Source organism: Vicia villosa, linkage group LG3 (genome assembly GCF_029867415.1).
Source record: "Vicia villosa cultivar HV-30 ecotype Madison, WI linkage group LG3, Vvil1.0, whole genome shotgun sequence".
Classification (NCBI taxonomy): Eukaryota; Viridiplantae; Streptophyta; class Magnoliopsida; order Fabales; family Fabaceae; genus Vicia; species Vicia villosa.
This window is the reverse complement of record NC_081182.1, coordinates 74,147,617-74,162,987: the sequence shown is the minus strand read 5'-3', so window position 1 is coordinate 74,162,987 and position 15,371 is coordinate 74,147,617. Positions and strand designations below refer to the sequence as shown.

At 31.1% G+C, this 15,371-nt stretch overlaps 1 protein-coding gene across 1 annotated transcript; it reads right to left on the bottom strand.

Moving 5' to 3' along the window:
* Positions 1 to 10,474: 10,474 nt before the first annotated feature.
* Positions 10,475 to 14,836, bottom strand: LOC131661903 (wall-associated receptor kinase-like 20). The gene is made up of 5 exons (XM_058931562.1): positions 13,976 to 14,836; positions 13,860 to 13,883; positions 13,133 to 13,171; positions 11,298 to 11,750; positions 10,475 to 11,220 (listed from the first exon to the last, which is right to left on the bottom strand). The coding sequence occupies exons 1-5, from the start codon at positions 14,781 to 14,783 to the stop codon at positions 10,610 to 10,612; spliced, it is 1,935 nt and encodes a 644-aa protein (XP_058787545.1). The 5' UTR covers positions 14,784 to 14,836; the 3' UTR covers positions 10,475 to 10,609.
* Positions 14,837 to 15,371: the final 535 nt, after the last annotated feature.

The window sequence follows — 15,371 nt, the reverse complement described above, 5'->3', positions numbered from 1 at the left end:
TACTAAACCTATCATTACATAACACACTCATATTTCAACTGCATTATCCACAACGGGATCGGTTGACCACTGCCACAGCTACCATTTGTGTCCCAGGTTGCACTGATGAACAAGGTTTGTCGCATATTACAAATCTCAGCCGGTCACCATCTTGAATGCCTCCTTCCTTCACAAAATCGCACCAACCCTTCCAAAGATATCTCTCAACGCAATACTCCCTCTTGGAATAATGAAGCTCACACTTGAATACCCTTTTGAAGTCAGAATCACGAAACAAGACGCGCGTATAACGCTTGTCCAAGCAGTTGTGGAAGACTTCTTGAGGAAATTGCTGCAACAATAGCATATAATATATCATCTTAAACCATACAACTTAAATAGAAGTAGAGGAAATTCAAAAACAAGAGTATTTGAAAAAACTTAACCCAAACATAACTAACTTAATATACTTACAAGCACATTTTCAGAAGCTACTTTGACAGAATCAATAACCTTACACCAGGAATAGTATTTGTATCCATCCTCTTCCTTCGTATCAATGGATTCCACCCTCCTGCTCCTCTTTTCTTTTGCAATCGTAACAGGAGAAGACCTCCTGTTAGCCACATCTCCACTCGCCAAACTGTTATCATGTTTCCCATCAGTTGATCTTTCAACGACAACCTCTTTCCCAGTTATTTGGCTCCATAAACGAGCACTTCTTCTAGGACCACTGTCAGCCGTCACATTAGCCTCACTCCCAATGTCCAGCATTTCCCAACTTCTTTTCCATTCTTTCTGAATCCGCCTCTCCTCCAACACCCTCTTTATGAGAATTTCATTTTTGAGCATATCCCATGTTTCATCAAATTCCATCTTCCCTGCATTCCTGCTGAACAAAGACTATTCAGAATCAGTATATAATTTCGTATAAAACGTGAATCAACGATTGAACATGCAAATAGAAATAACAGAACGTGTATCAACATTAGCTGATTATCCCGTCTACATTACAAATTAAATTTACACGCAGGAAATCACCTTCCACCAGAAATCATTGAACTGTTCTCACCCATTTCACTCATTCCTCAACCAAACTTCTGAAAAACTAGGCGTAAAACCTTTGAGGGCATAAACCTTATATTAAAAACTGAAACAACGTAACGTATAGAAACAAACACAACGTTTCCTACGTCATGTGCAGTAATATATTACTCGATTCATCACTAATGACACTAAAAGCCCATTACTACTCACACCTGACCATTCCTCTATTACAGCCACCGAAATACTTAATGTCATAATTCTTTTCAATAGAAACTTAATTCCAAACGTTAAACGTTATGTTAAAACTAATAAACACACCCAATAAATAACTACAACAATATAAAAATCTTTACAACAAAAAAATAAGTCCAAAACGAACAAATTATCTTTCCGCTATTAGGTTAATAAAAATATAACGGATAAATGTAATAGTATTATTAGAACTTCTTTTTATATTAATCAAGAACACTAATCTATCGGAACTTCAGCAAATAATATAATTCATTCAAAACAAAAACACTACCATAAGGATAACACACCTATCTTATCATTTAATACATAAAAAAACTTAATTCACAATTGTTATATGATTGTTCACGGGAAGATCAAAAAAACCATAAACTTCCCCTGTATCCCACCAAAAATTAACAACAATAAAACCACCCATACTGTTCAGGCAATACATATTACCAAAAAACTAAACACAGTCAATATTACAAGTCCAAATCCAAAACACCCTACCCCTTGACCAACGTAACATATAGCCGTCTCGGAGGATTCTCTATGGTGAACCACAAGGTATCTCCAGTTCGGACATCCCTATTCTTCACATACTCGCGCCATCCTCCAGCCATAAATTTTTCCCTCTTAAACGACTTTTCGTTTCGCATTGGCCAGCCAATCTCCACATAATAACTCCCCCGAGTATCTTCATCTATAAGCTCAATGCCTCTTTGATTCCACATCAGATAGTGTTTTGAAACACACGGAGGAAAAGACTGCAACGAACACATATAATAGTAAAATCATTGACCGTATCGATTATATCATAACACATAAAAACTCACAATACTAAAGTATTACCTGCACATTAGTCTGCATGCTCTGTCCGTCTTTAACCTCAACCTTCCAACTGTGGTAAAAATCATATCCTTCATCCCCTAACTCATCACTCCCCGAATCAGAGCTACGGTCATCGACACAAGGATCCTTCAATAATTTGACAACTTTCATCTGATTTACACTATATTTTTCAAACAGACCTTCATACTCCTCATCTGAGCTAACATATCTGGAGTATCATCAAAAACATTAATGGCGGTCTTTCAAATAAACAAAATAAATGTCCTAAAACAGAATACCTACACAAATTTAGCCTTCCTCGATTTTCCCTTCAAACCCTCTCCAACAACAGTCTCACCACTTCCCTGCCCGCCATCGGTTAATCTACAAAAACAACAAAACCACACAAATGGGTACCAAACAAAAACAATGCATGAACAACTACCAGATTCGAATACCTATTATAAAACACAACACCCAACACACAAATGAGTACCATAAATAACAATGCATGAACAACTACCATATTCTAATACCGATGAAACAGACCTTCTAAAACTAACGGGAATAACAAAATCGAGAACCAAAACACACATGCAAGAAGAAAGACGAAGTGTCAATGTTAGAAATGGAAAAAACACGATAGAAGTACCTTTCATCTTCAACTTTGCCATCAGACCTAGCCATTGTTGTGCTCTGCAAAGTAGTAAGCAAAACGGGTCGAAAATCACCAACAACCTAGGAAGATTCTATTTCGGAAGTACTTCTAAACTCTGTAAACAAAAGAGACAAAATGCAGTGTACCACTACTGACTCTTTGTATCCTATTATGTTTCCAAAAACTTTCTATAACTGTTGGGATTCATTAAATATATTTTTTAACAATTTTAACACACGTGATATATTTGTGATGCATGGACCCTTCATCATGTAATACCTTATGCATTCCATTTTATTAAATAGTATAAATACAACATATTTACATTTTTGGTACACAAATTAATATTTTACACAATAAATTATTATTACCAGGATTAAATACAATTCAAAAAAATGAAAGCTTAAGAGGTAGGCATAATCCAAATATATTCAAATAAATATTTATCAAAACCTAAAAAATATTTACAAAAATTTTAGGTAGACAAATAACTATTAGTTGACCCAAATGACACGGCACCAACACGTACCCGTGCGCATGCACGGGTGTCGCACTAGTTATCTATCATATAAGAAAGGTGACTTCTCTTTTTCCACATTGAGCCACGTGGCTGGCTTCACAATTCAACACATGTTTATAAAATTTGTTATTTCAAATCTTTTCATTTTCAAATTCTACGACAGTTTCTTTTTCCAAATCTTTCCCATTATTACTATGCAACCGTTTTATCATCCATTAAACTCCAACCATTATTTTCATCTTAACTCCAATATTTTTTTCTCACTCTCTCTTTTCCCCATTCACTTTTCTTTCTCTTTTCTGCTACATCTCTCACATTCCTCTATATTACTATGCATCACTTTATCTTCATCAATCTTTTACTTTGTTAGAATTAATTTATATTTTTCTTTTATGTTTTTCAGGTTATAGATTTATATGAAGGCGCAACCTAATTTGAAACAATATGAAAAAGGTAAGTTTAAATGTTTTTTGTTTTTATACTTATATGTAACCATTTGTGTATTCTTTTCAATAATATAGATCTACTTTTTCTATTTTTGAAGTTCATGACATAACGCATATTTTTTTCATTTTTTTAAGTGGTAGATATTTAACCATTTGTTACCATTTTTATTATTATTGTTATTGTTATTAATATTTATTCTTAATTCTTAATTTGTGGCAATTTAATAAATCTATCCTATAAGAAAAGTGACATTCTCTATTTCAAATCTTTTCAATTTCAAATTCTACCCTTTATTTTATTTATGTTGTTTAAAAAAAAGAAGTTATGTCATGAACTTCAAAAATAAAAATAAAATGAAAAAGATGAAAAATATATATATATATATATATATATATATATATATATATATATATATATATATATATATATATATATATATATATATATATATATAGAATTCACATATGGTTACATATAAGTATAGATCTATAACCTAAAAAAACAAAAAATGTTAGTTTGCGCCTTCGTATATAATATATCTATAACCTGAAAAACATAAAGGAAATTAATTTTATCGGTGCAAAAGATTGATGAAGTAAAAGTGACGACTATAAATAAAAGAGAGAATAAGAAAAAAGAAATAGAGATGAATGTGAGAGATGTATCAGGAAAGAGAAAGAAGAGTTTTCCAAATCTTTCTCATCATTCCTATGTAACCGTCTTATCATCCATTAAACTCCAACCATTTTTTTATTATCTTAACTCAAACGCTTTTTATTCCTCACACTCTCTCTTTCCCCCAACCACTTTTATTTCTCTCTTCTTTCTCTTTCCTGTTACATCTCTCACATTCATCTCTATTTCTTTTTTCTTATTCTCTCTTTTATTTATAGTCGTCACTTTATCTTCATCAATCTTTTGCACCGTTAAAATTAATTTCCTTTATGTTTTTCAGGTTATAGATATATCATATACGAAGGCGCAAACTAACGTTTTTTGTTTTTTTAGGTTATAGATCTATACTTATATGTAACCATATGTGAATTCTATATATATATATATATATATATATATATATATATATATATATATATATATATATATATATATATATATATATATATATTTTATTTTTTTTTATCTTTTTCATTTTATTTTTATTTTTGAAGTTCATGACATAACTTCTTTTTTTTAAACAACATAAATAAAATAAAGGGTAAGTTTTATATTTTTTGTTTTGTTTTTTAAGTTGTAGATATTTAACCATTTGTTACCAATTTTTAAATTTATAATAAAACCCATATTTTTTCTATGTTTTTTTTAACAATCTTTTCATTTATTTTACAGGGTAGATCTATAAATAAGAACATGAAAAAAAAGTAAAACAACAATTATAACAAACAAAAAAGTAGGTTATAGATCTATAGTTATCATTTGTCTATTTTCTTTTTTTTACAGGGTAGATCTATAAATAAGAACATGAAAAAAAAAAGTAAAACAACAATTATAACAAACAAAAAAGTAGGTTATAGATCTATAGTTATCATTTGTCTATTATATATATACATATATATATATATATATATATATATATATATATATATATATATATATCTTTTTAATTTCTTTTATTTTTTTCAGGTTATGAAAAAAAGTTAAACAATATCGATAATTTTTTAATATCTTTTTATGTTCTTTTGTTTTTTTATTAACTTATCTCTTATGTTTCACAATTTGTTGTATATATTTTTTTAAGTGTAACTATTTTTTAATGCTTCTAAACATTGAGATTGAGAGGAGAAATATTTAAAGCGAGAATACAATGAGATGTGAGGTTGAGTTTTTTTAGAATGACAAAATAGATAATAATATATAAAAGTTGTCATTCCGCAAAAGTCAATCATAAAATTTTCCGCAAAATGGTTTTGTTAAAAATAAATGTAACTCTATTTGGAAAAATCAACCTTTTTAGTAAATATTAGATAAAATTTAAATAAAATAAATATAATGTAAGTGACAATAAATAAAATTTAGAGTGAAGATCCATTTTGGTCCCTCACAAATATTATACGAGTCAAATTAGTCCTTCACAAAAAAAATTGACACAACTTAATCCCTTACAAAATTTAACCGGATCATATTAGTCCTTCTGCTAATATTTTTCTCAAATCGGTTTTTTCCTATTTCTAAACCGGTTCTTTTCATACTTTAAAACCGTGATTGGACCGACACGTTGGATTTTTTATTTTTTATTTTTTAAATACTAAATTAATTTTTATTTTTAATTTCATTTTTAAACAGTTATCAATGAATAATATCAAAAAAGCCAAAATTATTTCTTATAAAGTAATTTTTAAACAAGTAATTTCCATAGTTTCTACTAATATTAACAAATTTTATACATAAATTTTTACCTATGAGGTCTCAAATCTAAGTCCCTTCAAGTTAAATGATTTTCATTTTACAACTAGACTAATCAATTTCTATCGTTAATAAAGTGACTATCATTTACAACTAGAAAAATCAATTTCTATTGTTAGTAAAGTGACTATTATTTACAACAAGACAAATCAATTTCTATTGTTAGTAAAGTGACTATCATTTACAACTAGATAAATCAATTTCTATTGTTAATAAAGTGATTATCATTTACAATTAGACAAATCAATTTCTACGGTTAGTAAAGTGACTATCAATAACAACTAGACAAATCAATTTCTATTGCTAATAAAGTGACTATCATTTACAAATATACAAATCAATTTCTATTGTATTAAATTCACTGTCATTTAATCTGAAGAGACTTAGGTTCGAGACCATATTGATACAAATTTTGTATTTTTTATTTTAAATTTAGAATTGTTTAAGATTAACCACATGGGTCTGAGTTCAACTCCTTATAAGAAACAATTTTGGCTTTTTTATATTATTAATTTATAATTGTTTAAAAATGAAATTAAAAATAAAAATCAACTTAGTATTTAAAAAATGAAAAATAAATAAAATCCAACGTGACAGTCTAGTCACGGTTTAAAACTAGGAAAAAATCGGTTTGAAAAAAATATTAACAAAAGGACTTATATGATCCAGTTAAATTTTATAAGGGATTAAATTGGGTCTATTTTCTTGTGAAGGACTAATTTGACTCGTGTAATATTTGTGAGGGATCAAAATTAGTCTTCACTCTAAAATTTAATAAGTATTAAAAGATATTAAACTATAACAAAATACAAAATTTGATGGTTATAATTTTTTTATTATTAATTGTTACAACGAGGAATGTATCTTCAAAATAATCACAAAAAGACAAAGTTCAAATTTATTTAAAGGAATTTCAATTCGAAAGTTTTTATGAAAAATTTTCTAACTAAAAAAAAGTAAATTTTAATTAAATTATGAAAGGAAAATTTAGATAAAAGTCAAAAATATAATTGGAAATTAGATAATGCTGCAAAATAAAATAGTAATTTTTAATATTTTTTATATAATTAAAATTTATCGTTTTTAATAAATGGTCATTATTACCGCTATCAACGAGTTTTTCTCTTCTTTTGAAGTTTAAAAATAAATGTACTTAAATGTAGCACGAGAAAAATGTGTTATTTTTTACAATTATTTATGTCACTAATATAAAAATCAATTAGACAAATATTTATTAGTAGAAAATATTAGACAAACATACATAAGTAACATATGAGTTAAATAACATTATAATTATGTGCTAATCTAAACAATTCTTAATTATTTTATGATCACCAAAACAAATATATATATATATATATATATATATATATATATATATATATATATATATATATATATATATATATATATATATATATATATATATATATATATATATACCAATAGTGTGAATTTTATAATAATAAATACTTTATAAATTAAATCAATTACATGAACTTAAACACAAATAAGAATAGAATGAACACACCCGTACAAACACACGATATTCATATCAAAATTTGTGTGAACTGACGGGTTATTACGTTTTTTTGTATAATTTAGAAACATATGAGTGTAATGGGTCAGTACTCATACGAATGCACGGGTGTCCAGATCAAAAATTCTAGGAATCTGCGAGTTATTATATTTTTTTATTTGTACAATTCTGAAAAATAAAAGTAAAATATTTTAAAAAATATATGAATCCAAACACGAGAAAAATTCATTGTTTTTTAACTACTTATGTTACTAATATTATTATTTTGAATTTTTTTTAATTTAAGATACAATATTTTTTATGATGATATTTTGGTAAAAATATTTTAGTTTTCTTTTAAAAATATGTATTTCTTTTAAAAATAAAAAAAATTAGTAAAACAATTTTTTTTCTTATTTACTTTATTATTATATATATTATTGATTCAAATATTTTTATATATTGAAAGAATTATAAACACCAATTTATTATCTCTTTTAAAAAAATTCATTTTATTTCTATTATATTTTAGGAACAAATACGGTTATCAATATTCTTTCATATTTTCATATTTATTTTTTCATATAATTTTTATTTAACTATTCTATTTAATTTTTGCTACAAAATAAACTATTTAAAACAAATGAGCGTACCACACCGGTACCCGTGCGAACGCACGGGTATCCCGCTAGTTAGTTAGATAGTTGATTAAAAAACACCCAATAGAGAAATAAAAAGAGGGTGCCACTTGGAGGAATGATAAAAGCTGATTGGTGGGAATAAATTTTGATTTAACAAATTACAATAAAGGGTATTTGTTAGTGCAATAAATATTTTGGTTAAGGGTAATTTAGGTTATTAAATGACATGTAATATTATTTGTTAGGTAGTTGATTAACAAACAACCAATATGAAAATGAAAAGAGGGTGTCACTTGGTGGAATGGTAAAAGTTATTTAACAAATTATAATAAAGGGTATTTGTTAATGCAATAAATATTTTGGTTAAGAATAATTTAAGGTGTCAAGTGGCATGTAATATTATTAGTTAGGAAGATGATTTTTGTAAATAAATGTTCTATTTTCAATTAGAAGTTTGGTTGAAAGCTTGTTTCCTGTTAGTTTACTCTCAAGGTTTATGAGTAAACCGAGTCACTTACATCTTGGAGTAGCAAAAAGAGTTCTAAGGTATGTCATGGGAACCATGGAGCATAGAATCAGGTTTGAAAAGAGTTTTAAACTCAAAGTTAAAGGCTTTTGTGACAGTGATTGGGCTGAAAGTGTTGATGACATGAAAAGCACTCTGAATTGATTTTTCAAAAATGTCGTAACATCCTTTGCTCGTAGGATCTCAAAGACCCTATCAACCCTTGAACAGTCAAGGTTGATAGATCTTTGGTTTCTTCTATCACACCCACCATTGGGTCAAATCTAGTTGTCAAACTAATTAGAATTCTGTCAACAATTCTGCGATCTTCTATCGTATCACCATGCGACTTCATCTGATTCACCAACTCGGAGAGTCTATTGAAGTATTAGTTTAGGCTCCCGTTCTCCTTCATCCTATCATTTTCATAATCTCTCTTAAGAGATTGAAGCTTTAACGTTCGCACCTTTGAGTCTCCTTCAAAATCTTGTTGTAGGACACTCCAGGCTTCTTTCGATGTTTTAGCTCTCATAATCCTTGGGAAAATGGATAGAGAGACTCCTCTTTGAATCATCCCGAGAACTCGAGCATCTCCAATTTTCTTCTTCTTCTTCTTCTTTAATTCTTCAGGTTGTTGGCTCGATTCGACAGCCTTTTCTTTTGATTCTCCAGCCTTTGTTGGCGTTGGTTCTTCATACCTGTTTTGGACATACTCTATAACATCCGAAGATGTGAATAGAGTTTCCATTTTAACAACCTAAAAATCATAGTTCTCTCCTTCAAATAGAGGAACTTTGACATTGTTGTAATTTGCGGAAGGGTTGTTTGTGGAAGCCATAATTTTTGTTGTTTTTGTTGCAACTGCAAGGATCTGCAACTCTAATACCACTCTGTTGGTGGTATTCTAGAGGTGATATGTGATAAATTATAATGTTGCATGATTCTGCAGAGAAAATTTATTTTTCGTCACTTTCTGCACTATACTTCTACTGGTGGATGACCATTGAAAACTCTGCTTTTATTGAATTCACCACACACTTCTTACTATCAACTTAGCATTACAAAACCTTTATATATGCTTGAAGGAAACTGATAAAGATTACAAATAGGTTGATAATCAAGATGAGAACTCTTTGGTTCTCTCAATCTTAATGATACAACACTACTATAAATCTAAAAATAAAGACAGCCATTATAATGTGATGGTTCCACTTCTTTCATAATGCTTATTAAAGATAGTGGTGGTTACAACACATTAATTTTAACAAAGACGAAACAGTAAATTAATGTCTCACATTTTATTTTTATATAGATGTTATTAGTCCAATATGATATCTCTGGATCCCCTCATAAACTCAATAGGTAGAGTATTCAGCTGGAGATAATTGACTTTCATCATTACTTGCATAATCCACAAGGCTTTGTTAATACAGCAGAAAAAAAGTTGGTCAACTGTGCTAAAATTATTCTTTACTTTTATCTTTACTTTAAATTGCAGTCAAAGCCATCAACAGTTAATGTAAATGCATATATTAACCCTTCAAGTTGACTTTTGGCTTTTCCCTTTGATTGAATAGCAAGTCATCACCCTCATCATAATTGCATGAATAAGTGAAAATGTATCATAACATTATGTAATAAGAGCCTGTATATGATATGGTACTAGCCTAGTATCTTACAACATAATCAGTAATCTGAATTTCAAACAAGAACCTAAATTTTACCACCTAACAACAACAACAAACATGCACAATCAGTCACAGTTCATAAGTATAGACAAAATCACAGAAACAACTTCCAAAGTAACAAACTACTTTTCCACTACTTTTGCATTGGCAATACTAATGATATACTCAATCTCCTCTGAAACCTCTTTCATCGAAGGTCGATTCTGTCGCTTCTCCTCCAAACAACCCAAAGCCAAAAATGCCAATGCCTTCATCGTATCAAGCTCTATATTACTAGCACCATTCTTCAAAACAGGATCAATAACATCAAAAACTTTCTCTTCATCCATCATCCTTTGCACATAAACCGCTAAATTCACATCATCAGAAGCCCGATTAAAATCTATCGCCTTCTGAGACGTCAGAAGCTCAAGCAACACAACTCCGAAACTATAAACATCACTCTTATCAGTTAACTGATAGTTTCTGTAATACTCAGGGTCGAGATACCCGAGTGTTCCTTGAGCACAAGTTGAGATATGACTCATATCCGTTTGAGCCAAACGTGATAACCCGAAATCCGAAACCTTAGCATTCATCTTGAAGTCTAGAAGAATGTTACTTGACTTAACATCTCTATGGTAGATAGGTGGCACTGCCATGAAGTGAAGGTAAGCAAGACCTTCAGAAGTGTCGCGAGCAACGCGAAGACGATGGCTCCAATTAAGTGATGCACGTCCCTTTGGCATTTGACCTGTGTCAGAGATAAAGTTAGTTAAGTTAGTTATGTTGTTAGCTTCTTCATTTTCAAATGAAATATTAAACAATTACCTGTTAAATGATCAAGAAGTGTTCCATTTTCTATGAACTCGTAAACCAATATCGGTTGTTCCAATTCAACGCAGCAACCTAGTAATCCAACGAGGTTTCTGTGGTTAACTTGGCATAATATGCGAACTTCGTTGAGGACTTGGTCAGTGCCTTTTGGGTTTCCAAGCTTAGCACATTTAACAGCTACGGTTGTACCGTCTTGAAGAATGCCTTTGTAGACTTCACCGTAGCCGCCAACACCGAGGAGTCGGTCGGCGGAGAAGTCGTTTGTGGCCTTTTTAATCTCTTTGCCGGTGAAGAGTTTGGCTGCTTTTCCTCCACCACTTGCGTTTAGAATTCCTTCACGCTCTTTGGCCAGGCGTAGTTGTGCTTCTAATATGCGTTTGTGGCGTTTGTAGAGAAGAATGGCAATTGTTGCTAGGATGAGTGCAGCTCCAACTCCACATGTTGTACCTGAATTAATGTAGTACCATCTAATTTAGTACCAATCTCGTTTATTATGTTACAAATTATTTGAACAATTTTATGTTTATGTATTATAATTTTTATGAGAAAAAATTTGGATTAGGGGAGGTAGACCCATGCAAGGACAACACCAATCCTAATGAATATTGCTCGGACCAAATTCAAATTCGCTGCATTACATCTACGAGCTATTGTTCACTTTGTTTCTTAAACCCTTTCTAACTCATTTCTATAAATTTGCTTTATAGGGTGACGATTTTCTTCACTTATAAGTCAAAGACAATGTTACAAGAAATTTTAAAATTGTAAAAGAGATGAAGTGTAAATATTCGTCTAATCAATCGTGCGCTTAGCATAATGTTTGAGTGACGAGAGTATCGTAAAAGTTTTATAGTAACTCTTAGGCTATGTTTGGGAGTTTGGGGAAGGGAGGGGAGGGCTTTGAAAAATAGGAAGAATTGGGTGAAAAGGGTAAAAAGATTTGGGTAGGAGGGTTTTGGAGGGTTTGAGTTTATTCATAACATCAAAAACCCCATAAAATGGGGAACTCAAAAATTGTATTGTAAGAGGGTTTTGGAGGGTTTTGAAGGGCTTACATAAATTTTTCAAATATGTTCTAGGTTGTTATAGTATTATGAAAATTAAAAATTTATTAATGATAATGACTCTTTTATCATTCTAAACAAAATCATTTTTTCAAAAAATGTCAAATATTTTTCTATATTTTTTTAAAATTTTATTTTTGGAAGCCTTCCCCTCCCCTCCCCTCCAAACTCCCAAACATAGCCTTAAGAAATATGGTTTAAGCCTAATTCAACCCAACAAAATTTACTTGTAAGAGGAAAATTGTCCACAATTATAAACATATTTTCAAATCATATATATTCTCAAGTGAGACTTAGTAGTTTCAGCTTAAATGAGATAAAGATCTCTTCCGGTTTAATCAAAAATTCTGATTTCAAACCAGTCCTATACACTCTGTCCCGTTAAATTCAATTGAAAGAAAACTTTTCAGCTTATTAAAGGAATAACCTATTTCTAAAAAAAATTGTTTCTTTATGTCTAATTTATGTCAAACCTTATTTTCTTTCAAGTCTCATAAGAAAGGGAAAGGTGAGGTATATTGTTGGGTTCCATGTTGGGCTATTTATGTTTGACATGTCTGTCTACCTTCCAATCCAAAGTCAACTTAAATGAATGAAAGTCAACTTGTTTGACGATGTGATAGCTGGATACACACAAGGGTCACATGCACAACTAAAAAGTCATTTCTAACCATTTTTCTATCTTTTTAATCAATTTTGCCATTAAAATATGTTACTCCTTGAAAATAGAAAGGAGAAAAAAAATTAAAAACTAATGCACCATACCTGCTATTATAGCTGTCTTATTATTCGAATCGTCACAGCTAGGGGTGATCGTATCCGAACCAATCCAAAAGCAAAACCGCAAATCGAACCAATCCAAACCGAAACCGCAAAAAACCGCGTTTGGTTTGGATGATTTTGGATGGTTTTTGGACTGAACCGCACGGTTTGGTTTGGTTTGCGGTTTTTATTTCACGAAACCGAACGGAACCGAACCAAACCGCATATTTAACTTAAGTTTTAAATTTTTATAATTAATTTATTATCTTTCCAAATTCAATTGCACACAGCCACATCTAACGTTTTGAATTTTAATAATTAATTTATTAATTTAAGTTTTGGCATAATCCACTTAGTTTTTGTATTTTATATATATATATATATATATATAATTCTCTACGGTCTAATATATGTATTTCATTTATAATGTATTTTTAGTTCTCTATTGTTCTTGTAATATAATTTCTTTTGTACGGTATAATATCATATATTATATTGACATTGAATTATTTTCTTTTTTATTTTTATTTCAGTACATTTTTATTTTATAGTGTAAACCGCAGTCAACCGAACCGATCCTAACCGCATTGGTTTGGTTTGGTTTGGTTTGGATGACTTTTTAAAAATCAACCGAACCAAACCGAACCGCGTGCATTTTTATCTCGCGGTTAGGATGGTTTTTATGCTCAAAACCGAACCAAACCGCACCGCGAACACCCCTAGTCACAGCCATCAGGGTTGAAGCAAGTAATTTCTGCATCAAAAGTCAAACCAAAGTTAGTAAAACATCCACCGAACCATAGAGAAAGAAAAAATAAAAAGGGAGCATAATCCTCTACGACTCACTTTTACTACACACCCCTTGAATAGGGTCCCACACAAGCTCTCCATTACAGAAACACCTCTTGATCCCATTAGCCGATGAAGCATCAACCCCACAAGTCGACGTGGCAGCATCACAATCTTTCTGGGACCCACAAACGGTTTCTCTTGGCGACATCCACTGAATCTCTAAACCGGGTTTAGACCACCGGTTCACCGAAAGACTCGTATCCAGGTTAACAAAACTAGAGTAAGCGCTACACCCCGAGTCTCTAACACGGATCATGTAAGAGTTACTGGAACCACCGGTTCGGTAAGTGCAGCAAAGCGGACCGGTCTGGCAGGCTGAAACAGAAGCGGTGGCGTTGATGTAAGCATGACAAGCGCTCGCGGCGGAGCAGTTGAGAGGGGACTGGAGAAGCGTGCGTGTGCAGTTGAGGTAAACGATGGTGTTGGAGCTCGTGATGTTGAAGGGAAGAGTGCTGTTGAGTTGGATTCCTTGGTGGATTTTATCGGTGGAAGTGCATGTGTTGGGGATGAGTGGAGCGGGTTGGATTACGAAGCGTTGGGTTTTTGGGTTGATGGATTCGATAGGGTAGGTGTTGTTGAGTGTGTCGAAGACTAGTGAACCGGAGGAGGTGCAGCGGATTTTGTATAACGGGTCACCGCATGAGGTGGTGGTGCTGAGTGGGAAGGGTACGGTGGTGTTGCCGCAGGGTGGACATGAGGTGGCGGAGAGGACGTGCGTGGCGCAAGTTAGCAGGAGGAGTGACGCTGTTAGAAGGAGGAGGCTTGCTCTCATTGGTCGGAGAAGAGAGCAGTGCGTCTTCATAGTTGTGCGGAATATTGCTAAATCAGCAATGTTGGTGTGGTTTCTTTATATAGTAGTGTTATAATAATAGTGAACAAAAACAAGTTGTAGTAAAATAATAGTATTGTCGTACATGTTTCAATCGTTCAACATTTTTATGATAAACATATAACTCGATGTTTTTTTTGTTGCAATCGGTATACTGTTGTAGCATCTGTTATGGTCAATTGTACAATGTGAAGACTAGCAATTACTTTATTGGCGGCTTACGTGAAGTTGTTTGACAAAGGTAAAAAATATCTTATTTTAAGATTTTGCTTTAGGGGAATTTATTTTGTTTTTCTAACAATATTTTAAAAATCGGATCGGTCATCAAACCGGTAAAAGTATTGAGTCACTGATTCATCGGTCGTACAATTGGGTTATTAGTTGAACCACATGGTCAAATTGAATTAAATCAGATAACTCGATTTAATAGACCAGTTATTATAACAAAACTATATATATATATATATATATATATATATATATATATATATATATATATATATATATATATATATATATATATATATATATATAACCAATATCACTCAATCTCTAAAAAAA

Excerpts from the sequence above, each read along its gene's own strand:
- LOC131661903 (XM_058931562.1), bottom strand. The coding sequence starts at position 14,783 with ATGAAGACGCACTGCTCTCTTCTCCGACCAATGAGAGCAAGCCTCCTC. Across the intron at positions 13,884-13,975 it reads TCAAGGGGTGTGTAGTAAAA|AAATTACTTGCTTCAACCCT; the intron begins GTGAGTCGTAGA and ends CTTTTGATGCAG. Across the intron at positions 13,172-13,859 it reads TACTTGCTTCAACCCTGATG|GCTGTGACGATTCGAATAAT; the intron begins GCTGTGACTAGG and ends CGATCACCCCTA.